Genomic DNA, 22,801 nt, shown 5'->3' with positions numbered 1-22,801 from the left:
ACCACGGGATTTAGAACCTCATGGTTAAAGGATATTTAAGCTGATGATGGCGTTTACAAATAAAGACCAAGTTCACTAGTCCTGGGGTGGGTGAGGCCGTTTGGTGATAAGCAGCACTGTTATTGTGGGGAGTTCTGCCAGTCAGTAACACTCCCTATCACAGTCGCCAATACTCCTGGAGTCTCCAACTGACTGCTCTGTGCAGCGCAAAGGAACATTAAAATCTGCGTTCTTCATCAATTGCGAAAGGCATTGGCGAATGAGAAGGCAGAAGCCTTGAGGAATCTCTCCACCTGCAGTGGACCAACTGCCCGTGAACTTATTATCAGAACCGTGTAGGAATGAACTGCAGATGCTGCTTTATACCGAAGATAGAGACAAAGTGCTGGAGTAAGTCAGCAGGGAAGGCAGCATCTCCGGTGAGAAAGAATGAGTGAGGATTTGGGTCGGAACCCTTCTTCGGGAAGGAACTGCGGATGCGAGTTTGTACCAAAGATGGTAAAAACTGCAGATGCTGGTTTATACCGAAGTTAGAAGGAACTGGAAATGCTGGTTTATACCGTCTGTTGCTGGTATAAGGTGTGACGAAGGGTTCCGACCCAAAACATCAGTCATCCTTCTTTTCCAGAGATGCTGCCTGACCCGCTGAGTTACTCCAGCACTTTGTGTCTATCCTATTATCAGAACTGTTTGCTCAGCAGTGTTACCTGCACTTGCAGCTCCGCCTTCAGTCATCTTGGCTACGTCAACCATTGGCACGAATGAAAGTGGATAAAGACTGAGGTTTACAATCCCCCCCCTCCCCCCCACCCCGTCCAGCACCCATTGTGTGATAGGTTTTGTCAATGCCAGCTGGGCTTCCAGTTCAGAGGCTGGATCACCAGAGTCAGGATCATTCACTCTCTATCCTTAGCTTTGCGAGAAACAGAAAAGGTGGCGGGGAAAGCAGCTGGGAAGATAAAAAAAAGGGCATTTCCAAACGAAAAATAATTAATTTAATGTCAGCCCAAATAAAGGCTTTAAAAGGTTTGGAAAATAGTGATCATACAATCGATATGTTAGCTGCAATTACACAGGTAAAGCCTGTGCCCTTCCAATGGGCTGTGAGACACTTCTGATTATGTGTTAAGCTCAACCATCTGGGCCGGGTACAGACATATGGCACCAGGCTATTAAGTACAGTCATTACTTAATGGTGTGTGCAATTCTTGTAAAGGCTGAAGAAACTAGACGATATTATTCTGAGCCCCGAAGCAAACCCTTTACATCAACAGTCATTTTACACAACATTCCACGTCTAATGTTGCTGAAGGGAGCGGAGGAGGACTTTACACAGTGTCTCATAAGGTCATAAGGAATAGGAGTAGAATTAGGCCATTCGGCCCATCAAGTCTACTCCGCCATTCAATCATTGCTGATCTATCTCTCCCTCCTAACCCCATTCTCCTGCCTTCTCCCCATAACCTCTGACACCCGGACTAATCAAGAATCTATCTATCGCTGCCTTAAAAATATCCACTGACTTGGTCTCCACAGCCTTCTGTGGCAAAGAATTCCACAGATTCACCACCCTCTGACTAAAGGAATTTCTCCTCATCTCCTTCCGAAAAGAATGTCCTTTAAGTCTGAGGGTATGGCCTCTAGTCCTAGACTCTCCCACGAGTAGAAACATCCTCTTCACATCCACTCTGTCCAAGCCTTTCACTATTCTCTGTGTTCAATGGGGAGATGGGCAGGCAATAAGCGCTCCGTCACATTTTGCCAAATGACCACGATGCTCGGTTCAGCTGGACATCAGACTTGACACAGCCCTTTAGGCCGAACCTTCAGCCAACCCCTCGTGCAGTAGGACGCAATATCTTGGGGTCAGTGATAAAGGCAGCCGGATCGGAGCTCGGAGCCTCACAGGTCCAGTGACCAACGTTTGATCTCGGGTGCTGTCTTTGTGGAGTTTGCATGTTCTCTATGCGACTACATGGGCTTCCTCCAGGCCCTGTGGCGTTCCTCTCACCCTAAAGACATGCAGCCTAGGAGGTTAATTGACCAATGTGAATCAGCCTGATGGAAAACAATGAAGACCAAGTGGGCAGGGGGTGGGGAAGAGAATGGGGGGGGGGGGGGAGAATGAAGACGGACCAGGGACCAACATGGGGCAGTGAGAGAAAGACTTACACACATGCAGGGGAATAAACATAATGAGGAGCATCCTCCATTCCCACAGCAGAACAGCGCGATTATTTTTATGAAGACTGGCCAGCCTGTCCACTCTGCATTACGTCGGAGATCACCAGATAGAACGCTGCGACCACCAGTTGGAGGGTTTCATTGTGGGAAGAGACCAGGGGCCAAGAAACTGTCTGAAATTAAGGGCTTTGCCATTCAGTGCAAGCAGGGGAGGTCTCTTCAACAAGAAGAGATGAACCCTTGGATTTCACCATCCTAAAGGTGAAGATACCAAGGTAGGCGTTGACATATATTGAGATGTTAAGGGAATCGAGAAAGACGAGGTCATTGCAAGATGATGTAAAGGATGCAGGTGCCCCTCAGCTTCCGATGGGGTTCCGTCCTGAAAAACCCATCGGAAACCGAAAGTATTGTAAGTCGAAATGCGTTGTAATACACGCGATCACGTGGCCGGAAGCAAGCGGCAGCTGCCGTCTGCACCATCGCAAAGTCGAACTATCGCAAGTCAAAACATCGTAAGCCGGGGAGCACCTGTATTATTTACTGGTGTCGCGGGTACGAGGGGGCTGAATGGGCCACTGCTGCCTCTATGGAATGAAGGTACAGGAGGCCATTCACCCCCCCCTGCAAGTCTGGCCCACCTTTCAATGACGTTAGTATTGGTGTAACCTTGTCCGCACGCCTGACCCGCTTTCATGCTTTGATACCCTTCCTCAAAGGTTCATTTGGCTCAGAAACCCCCTGGCTGAGGTTTCCACTGCCCTGTATGTGAAGAGGCGCATGTGACCTTACCCCAGAATGAACGAGCCAAGTTTAAATGCCATGACCCCTCGTTCTGGAAAGCCCACAGCTGAGGCAACAGCCTTGCATGACCCCCTCCATTAATCCCTTTAAACATCTTCAACCCCTCCAAAGGCCTCACCTTAATTTTTTTTAACGTCAGCAAGTGCAAATCTATTTCAAGATCAGGATATTTTAGCGCTGGTATGCCGATCGGGTTTATTTTGCTTTTTATCTATTTCCAATCCATTGGCTCCTTTATCCCTGGAACAGCAAGCATTTAGTTGAGCAGATTAAATAATGTGGGAGGGATTTGACTCTAAACTCCCAAAAGCATCTCCCACAACATTTATATGTGATCTAATTCTTTATCAAGCTATTGTAAATCATTTGAAGCAAATTTGAAAGCTGGTGTGGGTTTTTGTGCAATTGTTATGAATCATTGTATAAACGAGTTCAAACATTTTCTCCCAACACAACATTTCTAGAGAGAGAGAGTGGGACCTCTCAGGAATCAAAGCGATCACCTCTGTGTGGAGCCACAGGAGATGGGCAAGGTCCCAAATGAGTATTTGCCGAGGATAAAGACGGTATCATATCATCATATCATATATATACAGCCGGAAACAGGCCTTTTCGGCCCACCAAGTCCGTGCCGCCCAGCGATCCCCGCACATTAACACTATCCTACACCCACTAGGGACAATTTTTACATTTACCCAGCCAATTAACCTACATACCTGTACGTCTTTGGAGTGTGGGAGGAAACCGAAGATCTCGGAGAAAGCCCACACAGGTCACGGGGAGAACGTACAAACTCCTTACAGTGCAGCACCCGTAGTCAGGATCGAACCTGAGTCTCCGGCGCTGCATTCGCTGTAAAGCAGCAACTCTACCGCTGCGCTACCGTACCGTAGGACAGAGTAAATTGGAGCAACCCACCGAGTCCACACTGACCTGCGATCACCCCGTACACAAGCACTATCCCACCCCCTGGGGACAATTTACCATAAACCTATAAACCTGTACGTCTTTGGAGTGTGGGAGGGAACCGGAGCACCCTGAGACAACCCACGAGGGTCACGGAGAGAACGCACAAACTCCGTACAGACAGCAGCCGTAGTCAGGGACGAACCCGGGTCCCTGGTGCTGTAAGACAGCAACCCTACCGCTGCCTCATCGTGCAGCCCGGTTGTGAGCAGGTTCACGAGGCTGAAGTGATTGTCTTATGAAGAAAGGAGGAGAAGCTTCAGATAGTTCCTCTGTTCCTCTCTTTCCCCTCCCTCCTCCCAGTTCTCCCACTTTCCTGTCTCCTACCACATCCTATCTTTATCCCGCCTCCTCCCCTGACATCAGTCTGAAGAAGGGTCTCGACCCGAAACGTTGCCTATTCCTTCTCTCCAGAGAGGCTGCCTGTCCCCGCTGAGTTACTCCAGCATTTTGTGTCTTATGAAGAAAGGCTAGTTTCGATGATTACATGAGAAGTTCAGTAAGGCCTTGGTTTGGTGGACGCCTCTTCTCACTGGGGAATGTACAGATGAGGGACATAGATTCAGAACAAGAACTGAGGGGGACATTTCATTCTCAGAGGAACTTTTTTCCCGAGGGAGCAGTGAAGACTGAATCATTGAGTATACTCAAGAACGAGATAGACAATAGACAATAGGTGCAGGAGGAGGCCATTCCACCCTTCGAGCCAGCACCGCCATTCAATGTGATCATGGCTGATCATTCTCAATCAGTACCCCGTTCCTGCCTTCTCCCCATACCCCCTGACTCCGCTATCATTAAGAGCTCTATCTAGCTCTCTCTTGAATGCATTCAGAGAATTGGCCTCCACTGCCTTCTGAGGCAGAGAATTCCACAGATTCACAACTCTCTGACTGAAAAAGTTTTTCCTCATCTCAGTTCTAAATGGCCTACCCCTTATTCTTAAACTGTGGCCCCTTGTTCTCGACTCCCCCAACATTGGGAACATGTTTCCTGCCTCTAACGTGTCCAACCCCTTAATAATCTTATACGTTTCAATAAGAAACTTTGGTATATAGGCATTTCATGAGTTATGGGGAAAATGCAGGAACATGAAGCTGAGAGGCCCCAAACAGATAAGCGATGATATTATTGAGCAGCACAGTGCACACAGGTGCCCTTGAGCCTCCTTCTACTCCTGCTTCCGATGTATTGATGCATGCGTGGCACAAATGGACTATAAAACTCAAAGCAATATCGCAAAGCAGACAATAATTATACTGGTGAATCACATGACCCATCTGTGCAACCCTTGAGTATAGTTTATATGGCAGGTTAATTGGGATTATTTTGGATTCTTGATGCATGTTCCGACAATTCAGGGAACAATCCTTATGTTGCACTTTGTCCAAGGGTTCCACAGGGGCGTAATGTGACGTAGATTGACAAGACACCTTTGGGAGATGATAGAAAGATGAGCGCAAACTCAGGCCAGTGGACGTAAAGAATTCCACAACCATTACTGGGGAGAGACAGGATAGTGATGCAGTGTTACATAGTCGTAGAGCATGGAAACAGGACCATCGGCCCAACTTGCCCACGCCGACCAAAATGCCCCACCTACACTAGTCCCACTTGCTCGTGCTTGGCCCATAACCCCCAAAACGTATCCTATCCATGCACCTGTATAGCCAAAGAGTCATACAGTGTGGAAACAGGCCTTTCAGCCCTAATTGCCCATGCCAAATGTTTCCAATTATCTGCTCAATCCTGATCCCTCATTTAAACTCACCGAGAAACGGTTTACATTGTTGTCACTGGAGTCCAGTATAACCCTCAAAAGTATTTTTGGTGGCAAACACTTTGGGGTACCCTTGAGGAAGGGAAAGGCACTATATAAATGCAAGTTGTTTCCTGAGCTAACTGCACCCACTCCACAAACCACATCCTCCTCCTCATCACCACCAGAAGGGAGGTGCAGAAGGTATTATGTGTGCCAGTGTGTGCTTGATTAGTTTAGTTTAGGTTAGAGATACAGTGCAGAAATAGGCCCTTCGGCCCACCGAGTCCATGTGGACCAGCAATCCCCACACACTAACACTATCCTGCACACACTGGGGACAATTTACAACTATACCAAACCTGCAAACCTACAAACCTGCACGTCTTTGGAGTGTGGGTGGAAACCGGGGCACCTGGAGAAACCCCATGCAGGTCACAGGGAGAACGTACAAACTCCGCACAGACAGCACCCGTAGTCAGGACTGAACCCGTGTCTCTGCCGCTGTAAGGCAGCAACTCTACCGCTGCGCCACAGTGCCGCCCTAGTGTGGCCCAGGCTTTAGGCTGGAATGGATGGACGTGCCAAGGACAGTCTTACCTTGAACATCTTCTTCACCTTCTGGCGCGGCAGGTTGACGTTGAGTTTGTGCATCAGCTGGAGGACCTCACCCACACTCAGGCTGCCATCCCCGTTCTTATCCGCCTCTGCGAAGGTCTGCTTTAGCCACCTGGACAGTGGTCAAGGATAACAGCGAGAAGCACACCACCTCTTCACGCCGGCTTATTTTGGGATCAGCAAGTGTCCCCCATGTGGACAGTGGGAGTGGGCACATCGTGCAACCTGCTGTGGGCTTGTTGGGCAAGGTGGCCTTTCCCAGACCACGTTCCCGAGATGCCCAGAGGCACACCGTCCTCCGTAAAAAAAAACCCATTCATTAATTAGCCTGTGACGAGAGATATGAAAGGATGGTCCTTGAATTTAAATTGGGAAAAGTTATGGAACTTTTAAAGAGATCAAGGGAATTCAGGAGAGGGATGAAATGATTGGGAGGTGGAGTTAACGGGGATGGCAGGGAGCTGAGAGATGGATTAGGCAGGTGGTGGAACAGGTCGAAGGATACAGTGGTCAAAATGTAACAACAAGGAACTTCAGATGCTGGTTTATAGCAAAGGAAGACACAAAATACTGCTTTTGTTTGAGAGATGCAGCGATAGGGATACGGTGATAGGGATTGAAAGACACACAAGTGTCACATTGAGAAGAGATGGGCATTATAAGATATACTGGGCAAGGTTTGGGAGATGCTGTGATGGTTCAGAGAAACAGTAGGAAACGAGGTAAGATGGCCACTATACAGGAGTGCTGGGAAGGGGTCGGCCAGGAAGTGGAAGCTGGCAGTGGGACCAGGTAGGGGAGTGGGGAGGATGGCAAAGATTGACAAGGGGAGAGGCACCATGGGTGGATGGTGGGAGTGGGAAAGGAACACAAGGATTGCCTGAAAATAAAAAATATTCAACGTCCGCACCATTGGGTCGTCAGGTGCATCTATGGAACATGTTAGCTTAAAACTGGAGGAGCAACCAGTACTATCTGAACATTTACGTGGCCAATTAACCCGCTGAATCCCGCACATCGGTGGGACGTGGAAGGAAATTAGGGATCCTGGGGAACCCACATGGTCACCGGGAGAACGTGCAAACTCCACTCAGAGAGCAAAGGAGGTCAGGATTGAGGAAACAAGGAAGTGCAGATGCTGGTTTACAAAGGAAAGAAACAAAAGGCTGGAGTAACTCAGTGGGTCAGGCAGCATCCCTGGAGAACATGGATAGGTGACATTTCGGGTCGAGACCCTTCTTCAGATTCAGTGGGTCAGGCAGCATCCCTACAGAACATGGACAGGTGACATTTTGGGTCGGTTTTGGGTCGAGAACCTCTTTCAGACTGATTTTGGGGGTGGGAGGAAAGAAAGCTAGAAAGGAGGCAGGAAGTGCTCTCTATCTTCCTTCCCCCAACCCCTGCAATCAGTCTGAAGAAGGGTCCTGACCGGAAACGTCACCTGTCCATGTTCTCCAGATCAGGATTGAACCTGGGTGGCTGGAGCTTTGTGGCAGCGGCTCAACCAGCAGAGTCACCGTTCCGCCCACCTCGAGAAACAGTGTTTGGGAATGGAACAGTGGAACAGTGTTCCACAGCGCAACGTGGAAGTCAGGGGCCACTGGGAATGTGGAAGTCAGGGGCCACTGGGAATGTGGAAGTCAGGGGCCACTGGGAAGGATATTGGTCGCGTGTCCTCTGTCGCTTCGACAGACTGTCTTCATCGCTGATCCCTGCCATTAAGTACTTCAGGCCCGTGATCCACGTCCGGGCCTCCCCGCCGTTTGACGAAATCAGGTCCAGGGACTCCATGTGGTCTCCGTGGTAAATACTGAAGCAACAGTTGGGGTCGAAGGTTCCGTCCGGGTAGCGCTGGAAAATCTCGGACTGCTTCCCTTCACACACCTCTCGAATGGCATCTATTGAAACTGGAGAGAGAGAGAGAGAGAGGGAGAGAGAGAGAGAGAGAGGGCACATTATGGATAGAACGCACAGGCCTGCCACTACAGGAAGGCATTCCAAATCACACCTCATGGTTCATGCCTGACAATGATCTGTTCTACATTTTCCTTGAGCCTTATCTCCCTTGATGTCTCATTTTCACACCTTACACTTCCCTCTCTCTGTGTCTCACTCTCCTCTGACTCTCAGTCTGAAAAAGGGTCTCGACCCAAAACGTCACCCATTCCTTCTCTCCAGAGGTGCTGCCTGACCCACTGAGTTGCTCCAACTTTTTGTGTCCATTCATGGTTCATGCCCACTTGCACATCACAGCCGACGCAATGCCACAGTGCAATGAAACGGCAGCGGATTAGTGCACTGTAAAGCCAGACGAGCAGCAGAACTAAACATCCAGTGTGCTCCTGAAGGCTTGGTTGCCCGTGTGGTGGAATTCAGTGCAGTCGGAGCACAGTAACATGAACACGCTCTGGCTGGGGGGGGGGAGGTGGGGAGAGGCGAGCTGTTGGAGGCATTTGAACTCCTGATTCCATGCCGAGAATCAACTGCTCCCAATTTCACCTCCAATCTAATTCAATTCAAACTGTGAAGAGCTTTCCACGAGCAGGCCCCGTTGCCATGGTAACGGGATGGCACACGGGGCCTGAACCCCAGCCTCTGGCACTCGGCGTTGGAACAGGGAGCAGATTGATGAGGAATCTCGACCGCTCTTCGCCAGCCTGTCGCACCTAACTTCGCAATGGCAGACTTAGACGCTGGCAGGGCCTCCGTGACATGCCACGTGTACAGCTGACTCAACTGTAGGCCGCTTGCACGAACGGTCCTCAACTCCCTGACTCAACATCATCATCCTGAGATAGATAGTCACATCAGTGTCGGTGGTTCCTGCTGGGGGGAGAGAGGACCACCTGTGTGATGAGTGATCAGCCAAGATCTTCATCCTCTACCTCACAGTTTCAGAGCACAGGGGGATTATCCCTCCTGCCCTGGCTACTGTTTACCCAGGCTGATCTGCCCCTTATCGTCCGGAGTGTGGGTGTCGTGGCTGCTTCATATCTCAAAGCACTTCACAAACTGCCCTGTTGACTGCGACATCCTGACGTTGTGAAAGGGACAATGTAAAATGCAAGTCCTGCTTTCACCTGCTTGGCTCCAGATGTCCAAGGCTGGTACGGGTGGAGTGGGGGGGGGGGGGAGAGGTCGGATTGATTCCAGATGTCTGAGTGTGGGGTGGGATAGAGTGAGGTGGGTTCAGTTCGAGATGTCCCAGGTGTGGTAGAGTTGGAGACGTGGATTCAGTTCCAGCTGGTCCCACTCCATCTTCTCCCCTCAACCATGGGGCAAAAGGTACAGAAGTGCGAAAACGTGCACCTCCAGATTCAGGAACATTTTCTTCCCAGCTGTTGTCAGGCATCTGAACCATCCTACCAACAACTAGAGCAGTTCTGAGCTACTACCTACCTCATTGGAGACCCTCGGACTATCTTTGATCAGACATCACTGGCCTTATCTTGCATTAATCATTATTCACGTAATCGCCATTATCATGTATCTGTACACTGTGGACGGCTCGATTGTAATCATATATTGTTTTTCCACTGACTGATTCGCACACAACAAAAGCTTTTCACTGTACCTCGGTACATGTGACAATAAACTAAACTAAACTAGAACTAAACTAAAGATGTGGTGGTGGGATGCAGTGGGAGAGGTGGGTTTGCTGCTCCAACAGGGGATGCTACTGAAACTTGGAAGTGCCGTGTGACCTGCTACCTCTGCATTCGATGCCTGTGAGCATCACAATACCTGTGGCCACCGCCTTCGCCTGTCTCTATAATTCCCCACAGCCTGTCCCCTTCCCTGTCACTGCAACTCTTCATCCACGGAATAGTTTTGAAGGGTCTGAAGAAGGATCTCGACCCGAAACGTCACCCATTCCTTCTCTCCAGAGATGCTGCCAGTCCCGCTGAGTTACTCCAGCTTTTTCTGTCTACCCTCTTGATTCCGCATCTACTTTGATGTCTCGTTTTCACACCTTACACTTCCTTCTCTCTGTGTCTCCCTCTCCCCTGACTCTCAGTCTTAAGATGGGGTCTCGACCCGAAACGTCACCCGTTCCTTCTCTTCAGAGATGCTGCCTGACCCGCTGAGTTACTCCAGCATTTTGTGTCTCTCTTTGGTTAGTTTTCCAGCATCGGTGAGGTGCAAACCGTGGTAATCGACCAGATGAAAGACTGGCCAACCTCACATAGCCCTAACGCACTTCCCCGCATTCAGACTCGCGAATGGAAACCATTCACCACAGGGTCAGCCCTGTGGTGACCCTCTGCTGGCTCCCTCCGCGGCTCCGCTGAATCTTTCTTCCCAATCATGCGTTCAAAAGAAAGTGCTCATTCCCAGATACAGAGGTGGCTGAGTCCCTTCACGAAGCTCCTGTCCCATTCCCAACTCTCCTCCTCCCAATGCCCTTCCAACCAAACCCCGCACAGCCTTCCCCTCACTATCCCGGATGGACTGCGGAAGATTCAGCAAAGCGCTCCATTTGTAGGTCAGTTGACAGCCCGTGACGTTCCAGGGAAATAGGCCATTCAGTTCTATTATTAGATCGCATGATAATGTTCAACTGTTTTCCTTATGTTGTGAATAATTATTAACGATTGCAGCCTGGTGAAAACAAGCATTCCTTCATGGTTATACCCCAGCCGCACCACTGCCTGTGACTTGCAGCATGGGTACACGTGAATAACTCAGCCATTAGACCATTCCTCAGGCTTCGTGAGGTACTTGTATTGCGTGATTTCCTTTTACAAATAAGTGGGGTTGCATTCAAAGTGTGGCACCACTTATCAGAGACCTCAGATGTGGTTGATGAAGTGATTCTATCGGGGCAGGTGGGGCTTCATGCCCACCAAGGAGAGCTTGTCGTAGCTGAAGCTCTGGGAAGGGGGAGGAGGGCGGGTGAGGAGGGGAGACGGGAAGAAACGTGACGGGGAGAGACAGAGGGAAATGAGGAGGGTGAGAAAGGAAGGGGAGGAGGGGGAAGGGTGAGGGAAGAGGAGATGTCGGGGAGAGAGTGGTGGAGGAGGGGGGAGAACGAGAGGAATGGTTGGAGAATGGGAAGAGGGCAGAGTAACGAGGGGCAGAGAGAGTGGGGTAGTTAAGAGGGAGCAACAATAAAGGAAAGATGGAAGGGTAGAACTGTGGACTGTTGCAACAAAAGGGGAATCAAGAGTTTGAACCTGAGGGAAGAAGGGAACGAGGAAAATAAATTGGAGATTGGAGAATGGGAAGGAAAGTTGTGGGAGGGGAGGTTGGGCGAAGAGGGAAGGATGAAAAGGAGAGGTGCAAGTCATGGAGGAGGAAGGCTGGGGAGTGGAGGGGTTGTACAAACTAAACATATGTGGGGTGATTAACAAAAGCAACAAATGATGAAAGATTCACAACAGGCTCCTACAAACATTACTTGATGGGCCGAATGGCCTACTTCTGCTCCTACAACTTATGAACTTATGAGTCAGGGGTTAAACTGCTCAATGCAGGATCCACCAGTGGAGTGGGGGAACAGAAGCCAGGCTCGCCAGCAACGCCCACAGTCAGAGTTAGGATCAATCAAAAAGCAGACGGGAGGAGGTCAGGAGCATGCGGTTCAGACTGAAGGTCGGGGGTAGAGGGGCTTAATGGCCTGATTATGTTTTTAACAATCCTCCAACTCAGGGAGGTTTCAGATGAGAAAAGATTCAAAATAAAATGGAGGGGGAAGATAAATGTTTCTGAATGAGAGGATATAATTGGGTTGCTCAGTAGGTAGGTGTTTATGTCAAGCCATTCTCTTTATTATCAGGATCAATATCTGTGCCAAGGCAATACTAGTCATCTTGGCGGCATAACAAAATGCAGAGCAGAAATTGAGCTCTGGCTTTAAATAGTTCAAAGATAAGCAGTTTATTTAATTGCAAAGCTCCTCTGAGGAGCAACTCAACTCTTCCCTTCAATTAACTCCATCACATTGCCGTGGGCTTGCTGACTCTGCTGTTCTGTTTCAGTTTAGTTTTTTGTCACGGGCACCGAGGTACGGTGGTCAGTGGGAAGATCATACACGATTACAATCGTTCCGTGCTAAACGAAGGTGAAGAACAGAGAGAGTCCCAAGATAGACACAAAATGCTGGGGCAACTCAGCGGGACAGGCAGCATCGGAACAAGGGTCTCGACCCGAAACCTCACCCATTCCTTCCCTCCAGAGACGCTGCCTGTCCCGCTGAGTTGCTCCAGCATTTTGTGTCTATCTTCGATTTAAACCAGCATCTGCAGTTCTTTCCTACACAGAGCGCGTCCCAACCCGGGCAAAGCAGGCAAGCGGGCCACGGCTGGAATGAGTGCCCCCATTCATCGAGCGATGAGGGCGCTGGGCTGCTGGTGCCAGAAATGTTCCGAAAGAACTCGGACTGTGCTGGGTCTCCTCTCCCACTCTCATCCCAGGAATCATTGTTATCTCCCCACATTTTCCCGTTTACACTGTGGGAGGCACAGTGGGGCAGCGGTAGAGTTGCTGCTTTACAGCGCCGGAGACCTGGGTTCCATCCTGACTGCGGGTGCTGTCTGTACAGAGTTTGTACGCTCTCCCCGTTCTGTTTCCTGGCTCTGCAACATCTGGATTTTCCATTTTTTCTGCGTGATTTGAAACAACACATCTGGAGGACCATGTAGATGTGATAATCGGGGGGGGGGGGGGGGGAGGGGGGGAGGGGGGAGGGGGTTCCCCCCGCTAAATCCGCTGATGGATAAACCATAGATTACAGTTCAGCAGATTAATTACGTAGGAGTAGTCACTGTGTCTGACTCACTAGGTGGAACTGACAGCAGAGTTTCTGGTGGGCATTTTAAAACAAAGAAAGCAAACAATTGTTGTGTCATCCTTTCAAATCCCTTTAGGAAGAACAGCCCACCGCTCTACATTTGCGTTTCTGTGAGCATCTTTCTGGTTTCTCAACTTTCCCTCACTTTGATTCTGCGTTCCTGCTCGAGGCAATTCTCCAGCCTTTCGCTTCGTAGAACATAGAACGGTACAGCACAGGAACGGGCCCTTCGGCCCACAATGTTTGAGCTGAACATGATGCCAGGTTATACTGATTTCATCTGCCTGTATATGATCCATACCCCTCTATTCCTTGCACTTCCATGTGCCTATCGAAGAGGCTCTTAAACGCCATCTGCCTCCAGTACTAACTCTGGCAATATCTTCCAGCCCGCCACCAAAAAAACCTGCCCCACAGACCTCCATTAAACTTTCCTCCTCTCACCATACAGCTATGTCTTCTAGTTTAGCTTAGCGTAGAGATACAATGTGGAAGCAGGCCCTTCGGCCCACCAAGTCCGCACTGACCACTGATCCCCGTACATAAGCACTATCCTGCACACGACGGACAATTTACAATTTTTACCAAAGCCAATTAACCTACAAACCGACATGTCATAGTCATAGAGTGATCGTCATGGAGTGATACAGTGTGGAAACAGGCCCTTCGGCCCAACTCGTCCATACCGGCCAACAATGTCCCAGCTACACTCGTCCCACTTGCCTGCGCTTGGTCCATATCCCTCCAAACCTGTCTTATCCATGTACCTGTCCAATTGTATCTTGAACGATGGGATAATCCAAGCCTCAACTACCTCCTCTGGCATCTTGTTCCATACACCCACCACCCTTTGTGTGAAAAAGTTACCCCTTGGATCCCTATTAAATCTTTTACCCCTTCGCCTTGAACCTATGTTCTCTGGTCCTCAATTCCCCTACTCTGGGCAAAAGACTCTGTGCATCTACCCGATCTATTCCTCTCATGATCTCCCCTCATCCTCCTGCGCTCCAAGGAATAGAGACCCAGGCTATTCAACCTCTCCCTATAGCTCACACCCTCTAGTCCTGGCAACATCCTCGTAAATCTTTTCGGAATCCTTCCAAGCTTGACAATATCTTTCCTTTCACATGGTGCCCAGAATTGAACACAATATTTTAAATGCGTTCTCACCAGCGTCTTATTCAACTGCAACATGACCTCCCAACTTCTTTACTCAATACTCTGACTGATGAAGGCCAAAGTGCCAAAAACCTTTTTGACCACCTTATTTACCTGCGACTCGACCTTCAAGGAACCGTGCACCTGTACTCCTAAATCCCTTTGCTCTACAGCACTACCCAGAGGCCTATCATTTACTGTGTAGGTCCAGTCATTGTTCAACGTCCCAAAATGTAACACATCACACTTCTCCTCGGAGTGTAGGAGGAAACCGGAGGAGCACCCAGGGAAAACCCACGCAGTCACGGGGAGAAGGTCCAAACTTCGTACAGACAGCAATTGCAGTCAAGGATCGAACCAGGGTCTCTGGCGCTATAAGGCAGCAACTCTACTGCTGCGCCACCGTGCCGCCCAGTGTTGAACCTGTTCACCCTGGGGAAAAGGTTGTGACTGTCGACCCTATCTATGCCTCTCATCACCCCACTGCTGAGGCACAAGGCCATGGCTTACTCTGGACTCCAGAGCAGATACGTCCACCTGGCTGAGAAGTCTACACCGTCCTTGCCGATGACAACCATGCCTCGAGATGGTCAGGTGGAAGACAGGAAGGCGCCTGTGACTATTGTGACCCCACATAGCACAATGCCCAAGGACAAAACATCTCCTCTTACCATTTTCCTACAAGTGGATTTTCTTCACTTTGAACCAAAAAGTCCTTTTTACATTGCAAAACTCCAGAATTCATCAATTATAGAGAACACCTGATGGCGATGCAATTGTGCCTCCGTAATCTTCTGAGGATGAATAATTAATCCTAATGCTGATAGATTCTGGGCCAGGCCACGAGAGAATCCTGAGAAACCCTTACCTCCAGAGGAGGTCCCCAGACCAATGTCTCTGCACCAACGGCAAGAAGCTCTTCCACATCCACAAACCCCAGCATCACCTCCTCATCTGTGAGGAAGGTCCCTGCCACCCTTTCCCAACACCAGGACCACTCCAGATCGATGTTGTGTTAAGGCACGAGTGTCCCATCAGTCAGCTAGTCGTCCAACACAGAGCGTCTCAGCGGATCGTGTTGTGGGCAAGATGGCTGCCGCCACTGAACAAGTGACAACCAGGTGTCAGAGGTTGTGGGGAGAAGGCAGGAGAATGGGGTTAGGAGGGACAGATAGATCAGCCATGATTGAATGGCGGAGTGGAGTAGCTGGGCCGAATGGCCTAATTCTACTCCTATCCCTTATGGCCTTATGATCTGAGAACATCTCAGAAGGAACCATGGGAACCATCCCACAAAATCCAATGGCAAGTGGGTGTTCAGGTGACCCAGGGACTTTAAAAGTGTCACCTGAGTGCCTACAAAATGTGTAAGAAGGAACTGCAGATGCTGGTTTACACCAAAGATAGACACATAAATGCTGTAGTAACTCAGCGAGTCGGGCAGCACCTCTGGAGAAAAGGAATAAGTAAATTAATAGACCTATTGCTTTTCCCCCAGAGCTGCTGCCTGACTGGCTGAGTTACTCCAGCATTTTGTGCCTATTATCTGAGTGCACGTTGTCGAAGGTCTCTGTGTGTGTGTGTGTGTGTGTGCGTGTGTGCGTGCGTGTGTGTGTGTTCGTGTGTGTGCGTGCGTGTGTGTTTGTGTGTGTGCGTGCCTGCGTGCGTGTGTGTGTGTGTGTATGTGTGTGTGTGTGTGCGTGTGTGTGTGTGTGTTTGTGTGTGTGTGTGTGTGTGTGTGTGTGTGTGTGTGTGTGTGTGTGTGTATGTGTGTGTGTGTGCGTGCGTGCGCGTGCGTGCATGTTTGTGTGTGTGTGTATGTGTGTGTGTGTGTGTGTGTGTGTGTGTGTGTGTGTGTGTGTGTGTGTGTGTGTGTGTGTGTGCGTGCGTGCGCGTGCGTGCATGTTTGTGTATGTGTGTGTGTGTGTATGTGTGTGTGTGCGTGCGTGCGCGTGCGTGCATGTTTGTGTATGTGTGTGTGTGCGTGCGTGCGCGTGCGTGCATGTTTGTGTATGTGTGTGTGTGCGTGCGTGCGCGTGCGTGCATGTTTGTGTATGTGTGTGTGTGTGTGCGTGCGTGCGCGCGCGTGCATGTTTGTGTATGTGTGTGTGTGCGTGCGTGCGCGCGTGTGCATGTTTGTGTATGTGTGTGCGTGCGTGCACGTGCGTGCATGTTTGTGTATGTGTGTGTGTGCGTGCGTGCGCGCGCGTGCATGTTTGTGTATGTGTGTGTGTGTGTGCGTGCCTGCGCGTGCGTGCATGTTTGTGTATGTGTGTGTGTGTGTGTGCGTGCGCGTGCGTGCATGTTTGTGTATGTGTGTGTGTGTGCGTGCGTGCGCGTGCATGTTTGTGTATGTGTGTGTGTGTGTGTGCGTGCGTGCTTGTGTATGTGTGTGTGTGCGTGCGTGCGTACGCGTGCATGTTTGTGTGTGTGTGTGTGCGTGTGGAGGGGAGGGGGGGGGGGGGGCGGCTGCTTCATGGACCATCTGTTGACGCCGCTCACTTACTTTTGGCTTTCTCGTTTTTCCTGGACGGCCGCCACCTGACGCAGGTTTTATGTTCGTCCAGGAAGTAGAAGCGGACCAGGCCTTTGGAGCTCCCTCTCAGCTTCACCATCTGGGTGCCGGCCTGCATCAGGGTCATGCATCGCTCCACTGCGGAGAGAATGGGGACGAGAGAGCCATCAGTGCCCCAGCCGTCACTCCCACCCTGCTGACCAAACCACACCAGACCCAGGCACAGAGCAAGCCATCAAACCCTTCCTGTTGGACCCTCCCACCTTCATTAACTCACAATTTGATTACACACCCACATCCTGAAAAATTAATTGAACAATGTATTTCTCCAATTCCCTTTTGAAAGTGGCTGTTGGATCTGTTTCCACTGCTCTTTCACTCAAAGCAATCCAGGTCACAACGTATCTCCTTCTTTGGTTTAGTTTAGAGATACAGCACGGAAACAGGTCCTTCGGCCCACAGAGTCCACAATCCCCACGCACTAGCACTATCCTACACACGAGAGACCATTTACAATTTTTACCGAAGAAAATTAAGCTACAAACTGCATGTCTTTGGAACGTGGGAGGAAACCCGACCACCCAGAGAAAACCCACGCGGTTACGGGGATAATGTACTAACTCTGTATAGATGTAGTTGGGATCGAACCTGGGACTCTGGCTCTGTGAGGCAGTAACTCTACTGCCCTCCGACAGTTTGTCAGTGATGTTCTGATCAACAACACTGCAGTCAGTGAAACCATCATTGGATCCAGGTTCCACCACTCACTGACAGAGCAATTACATCGTGTTTAAAATTATGCCTCTTGGGCTTTGCAAGCGCTGCTGAATGTAAGGAGATGATAGTCACTGGGCAGGTTTCAATCATCAGCTCGACAATAAGACACATTCCTTCCATCCTTGCCCAGAGGGTGATTGAGAACTAAAATCCAAACCCATCCTAGTTTCTCATCGGATAGAAAATTCAAAAGTTAATTGTGAATGAAAGTGAATGAAAGTTAGTGTTCAACATTTAAAATTGTAAAACCACGTATTAAATTCACTTCCAGGAGAGCAAAGATTGAAAAGCCGAAACAACGTTTTAATCCTGGTTTGAGCACACGCTGAAACAGTACCGGTCACCATGTTATGAAAAGAAATATTGTGCTACTGGTGAAGAAGCACGCAGCGTTTGGAGGATGGTACCCGAGAGGATACTGTGCATGTAGCATGAAACATGATGGCTGCAATGGGACTTTCTATGAAGAGACTGGATAGGGTGGATGCAGGTGCAGAGAGAGTGAAGGAATGTGACAATGAATGGAACATATCTCAAGTCAAGTCAAGTTTATTTGTCACATACACATACACGATGAAAGTGGCAATGCCTGCGGATTGTGCACAAAAAAGAATTACATATATAAATAAAGTTAATAAGTTACTATAGTGTAGACAAAAATGTAGTCTCTGGGGCTATAAAAGTTGACAGTCCTGATGGCCTGTGGGAAGAAACTCCGTCTCATCCTCTCCGTTTTTACAGCGTGATAGCGGAGGCGTTTGCCTGATCGTAACATCTGGAACAGTCCGTTACTGGGGTGGCAGGGGTCCCTCATGATCTTGCTTGCTCTGGATCTGCACCTCCTGATGTATAGGTCCTCCAGGGGGACGAGTGTAGTTCCCATCTGGCAGGGACCTGATGAAGTGAATGGCCTGCTTCTTTAGTTTAGTTTAGTTTAGTTTAGAGATACAGTGTGGAAACAGGCCCTTCAACCCACCGAGTCTATGCCGATCTACAAACACCCGCACACTAGTTCTATCCTCCACCCTAGGGATAACTTGCAGAAGAAAACTAATCTACAAACTTGCACGTCTTTGGAATGTGGGAGGAAATCGGAGCACCTGGTGAAAACCCTTGTGGTCACAGGGAGAACGTGCAAACTCCGTACAGACAGCAAACTCCGTACAGACAGCCGTAGTCATAATTTATCCCGCGTCTCTGGACTGTAAGGCAGCAACTCTACCGCTGTGCCACTGTGCCATCCCCTGTGCTGTGCAATTCTGTGCACTGTTTCGTTCAGGTTGGTTACCAGTGATGGGTCCCTGTAGTGAGCAGGGCTGGGGACGTGGGGGCAAGGGGTGGGGGGGGCCTCTGAATCCCAGTTGGGGGGACGTGAGGGGTGGGACGTGATGGGGTGTCGCGTCTGAGGAGGGTGCGGGGGGAGGGGGGGGGGATGGGATGGAAATCCAAGATCCCGTGCTGTTGCTGCCTGAAAGGCCAAAAGCAAATCAGATTAAGTCTCCAAACCTCCTGCAGCTGGGGAACTGGCGGGAGATGGGGTGACCATGTAACAAACTGAACCAATAATCAAGCTGATTCCCCACAAATGACCATCCCCTGGGCTAATCAAGAGATTAAAGGCAGACCATTGACCAGAGGCTCGCTCTCATCATTTACTGGCCAGTTGATGGCTTCATTACTTGTTGATGCTAGTTTTATTGAAGGCTTTATTGCAATGTACGCTGCTCAGGGTCAGGAAGGTTTGCTCTCTGAAACGAACTGGCTGTTACCAACGATGAACCTTTGTACATTTCCTTGATCATCATCTGCTTCAATCTGTTCGTTTCACACCTTACATGTTCTTTGTACCCTTCCATATCTTGTTTCCCTCTTCCTCGACTGTCAGTCTGAAGAAGGGTGTCGACACGAAACGTCACCTCTCCGGAGATGCTGCCCGACTCGCTGAGTTACTCCAGCATTTTGTGTCTCTCTTGGCTGCTACCGTTGCCAAGTTGAAGGCAGGATTGCAACTCCTCTCCACTGCCTCCAGAGCCTTGCTTCCTCATGGAAAGGATCAGCCCGCCAGGAGGGGTGGAAACTTTCCTTTCTACTTTCCAGCAAGATAATGCCCATACAATCTCAGCGCGGTCGATTCCTGGCCACTGGCTTCACTGGGACAAACAGGGGACCTCTGCCTGTTCTCGGCAGCATTGGTCGCCACCTTGTCATTTGGGAAGAGGTGTTCGGGATGGCGGTCCCGGTTCCTTGATGCCCGACCGGGAGACACTCTCCTCCCCAGTGGCAGAGAGAGTCACGGGTGTTTTATTGTCATATGTCCCAAACAGAACAATGAAACACTTACTTGCAGCAGAATACACAGGTAGTACTTTGTAAATATAATAAATGAAAAGTTCAGTATATATACACACACACACACACACACATACACACACACACACACACACACACACACACACACATAAAACAACCAATAATACTGCAAGAAGCAAAAAGACTGTGTGTGACACATACTTTAGTGTATGTCATGCCTGCGTGTAACTTCAGTATTATGTGTGGATGTGTGTAGACTCCAAAAATATGGTGCATATCCCACATGTAGCATGTCAAACCAGAATGTGTCAGCAATGGTGGAGCATGTGGCAGCATACATATCTGTATGTGCATACATGCATGTATGTGTGTACATGTGTGTGTATGTATGTTAACACAGATTTTTTTGTGAAGAGTTAATTATCTATGGTATTGGTGTTCCAGAGATGGATGTTTTTTTGCTGGAAGTAGTTAAGCACAGGACATGAAGAGAAGGATACCCACGCACAAAAGGGGCTTTAGACTTTAGAGGTACGGGCTCTTTGGTCCACAGGGTCCGCGCCAACCTGCGATCACCCCGTACACTGGCGCTATCCCGCACACTGGGGATAACTTACAATTTTACCAAAGCCACAAACCTGCACGTCTTTGGAATGTGGGTGGAAACTGGAACACCCACGCAGTCACACGGAGAATGTACCAACTCCGTACAGACAGCACCCGGAGTCAGGATCAAACCCGGGTCTCTGGAGCTGGGTGGCAGCAACACTGCCTCTGTGCCACCGTGCTGCCCACTTGCCCAGGGAGGATGTTGGCTTTGTTCAATGCCACAGAGCTCGTCAGAGACGAGACTAGAGCTGACAGCACAGTTCCAGTTGTGCACATACTCCAGCTGTGCACAGGGCACCCGCTGTTCTTCACTGGAGACGGCGCTTCCATTTCATTCACTGCCTCTGTTTGACATAACTCCTGTGGATACCGGTGGTTTGTCGTGAGAAAGGGGATGTCACAGGTCCTGCTGCTTCTTGAGGCATTCAGGGGGAGACGATGAGGAAACCTCTGTGGCAAGCAGGACAGGGAATGCCACGTGCAGTGATGCTTCTCCAGCCAAATACTCCCTCCTTCAATCACTGGCCCAAGCTGCAGCATGTTGGACAGCAGTCAGTGCCGGCACACCTGGCAGTTACCAACAATGAACCATTGAACATTTCCTTGATCAACATCTGCTTCAATCTGTTCTTTTACATGTTCTTTGTGCCCCTCCATATCTCAAGGTTCAAGGCTCAAGAGTCTTGGTTCAAGAGACTTTCCAAGTGCTTCTTCCAGCAAGCACTGACTGTGTCTGCATCGTGGAACATTGGCCAGTACAGATACAGCCCCTTCGGCCCACAATATCTGTGCCGAACATGATGCCAAGATAAACTACTTTCCTCTGCCTGCATGTGACCCATATTCCTCCATTCCCTGCACACCCTAGCGCCTATCTAGAAGACTCTTAATCCTACCTGCCTTCACAACCATCTTCAGCAGTGCGTTCCAGACCCCATCACCCAAAACCTGCCCGCTCATCTCCTTTAAACTTGGCCCCTCTCGCCTTAAAGCTACGCCCTCTAGTCTTTTGACATTTCCACCCTGGGGAAAAAGGTTGTGACTGTCTACCCTGCCTATGCCTCCCATAATATTATATACTTCTATCATGCAATTTTAAAAAAACAATTAGACGGGGAGGAGGAATACTTTGTCACATGTGACAAGGCACAGTGAGATTCTTTGCTTGCATACACTGTATACAAATAGCAGCCACCTACAGCGCTGACAAAGTTATAAAACATGCCGGCTCCCCCTTTTGTCCCCCACGCCCCAGCGGTTCCCCCCACGCCCGGTCCCCATTGTTCTTTGTTCCCCCCCCTATTGTCCATTGTTCTCCCCCTCCCCCCTCACGGCGGTCCCCCCCACACTGGGTCCTCCATTGTTCTCCCCCTCCCCCCTCACGGAGGTCCCCCCCAGGCTGGGTCCTCCATTGTTCTCCCCCTCCCACCTCACGGAGGCCCCCCCACACTGGGTCCTCCATTGTTCTCCCCCCCCCTCACGGAGGTCCCCCCCACACCGGGTCCTCCATTGTTCTCCCCCTCCTCCCCCCTCACGGCGGTCCCCCCACTATTGTCCATTGTTCTCCCCCTCCCCCCTCATGGAGGTCCCCCCCCAGGCTGGGTCCTCCATTGTTCTCCCCCTCCCCCCTCATGGAGGTCCCCCCCAGGCTGGGTCCTCCATTGTTCTCCCCCTCCCCCCTCATGGAGGTCCCCCCCAGGCTGGGTCCTCCATTGTTCTCCCCCTCCCCCCTCATGGAGGTCCCCCCCAGGCTGGGTCCTCCATTGTTCTCCCCCTCCCCCCTCATAGAGGTCCCCCCCAGGCTGGGTCCTCCATTGTTCTCCCCCTCCCCCCTCATGGAGGTCCCCCCCAGGCTGGGTCCTCCATTGTTCTCCCCCTCCCCCCTCATGGAGGTCCCCCCCCAGGCTGGGTCCTCCATTGTTCTCCCCCCCCCCCCCCTCACGGAGGTCCCCCCCACACTGGGTCCTCCATTGTTCGGGGTCCCCTCCCCCCTCACTGTCGTCCTCCACGCTCTCACCGACAGTCGACTGCGGGTCGGCCCACGAGGCATCGCCGTCGCTGCGAAGCTTCACCGCTGCCACCGCTTCACCGCCGCCGAGGCCTCACCGCTGTCGACGCCCCACTTCACGCCGCCGTGGTGCCGAGTTGGGCGCCAGCCACGGTTGCCATTGGCTGCTCCGCCCACGCGGACTCCGACCCGCGAAGCCCCGACTCAGGCTTTTACACGGCGATCCGGGAGGCAGCGAGACCACGACGCATCGATAAAGGCTTCTGGCCGCGTTCCCAGTCCATTACCGCGGGGCCCGCC

The 22,801-nt window shown here is 50.5% G+C and overlaps 1 protein-coding gene across 1 annotated transcript in view; it reads right to left on the bottom strand.

The window, feature by feature from the left end:
• LOC144607922 (1-phosphatidylinositol 4,5-bisphosphate phosphodiesterase eta-2-like) overlaps positions 1 to 22,801 on the bottom strand; it is a 182,338-nt gene that overhangs the window by 92,600 nt on the left and 66,937 nt on the right. The window contains exons 2-4 of the mRNA XM_078425056.1: positions 16,789 to 16,935; positions 7,983 to 8,238; positions 6,314 to 6,443 (exon numbers count right to left, since the gene is read on the bottom strand). Of these exons, the coding sequence (XP_078281182.1) occupies positions 6,314 to 6,443; positions 7,983 to 8,238; positions 16,789 to 16,935 (533 nt within the window). The remainder of the gene's footprint in view (positions 1 to 6,313; positions 6,444 to 7,982; positions 8,239 to 16,788; positions 16,936 to 22,801) is intronic.

The sequence above is a fragment of the Rhinoraja longicauda genome, chromosome 30, assembly GCF_053455715.1.
Source record: "Rhinoraja longicauda isolate Sanriku21f chromosome 30, sRhiLon1.1, whole genome shotgun sequence".
NCBI classification, from domain to species: domain Eukaryota; kingdom Metazoa; phylum Chordata; class Chondrichthyes; order Rajiformes; family Arhynchobatidae; genus Rhinoraja; species Rhinoraja longicauda.
This window is presented reverse-complemented; position numbering and strand designations above follow the sequence as displayed.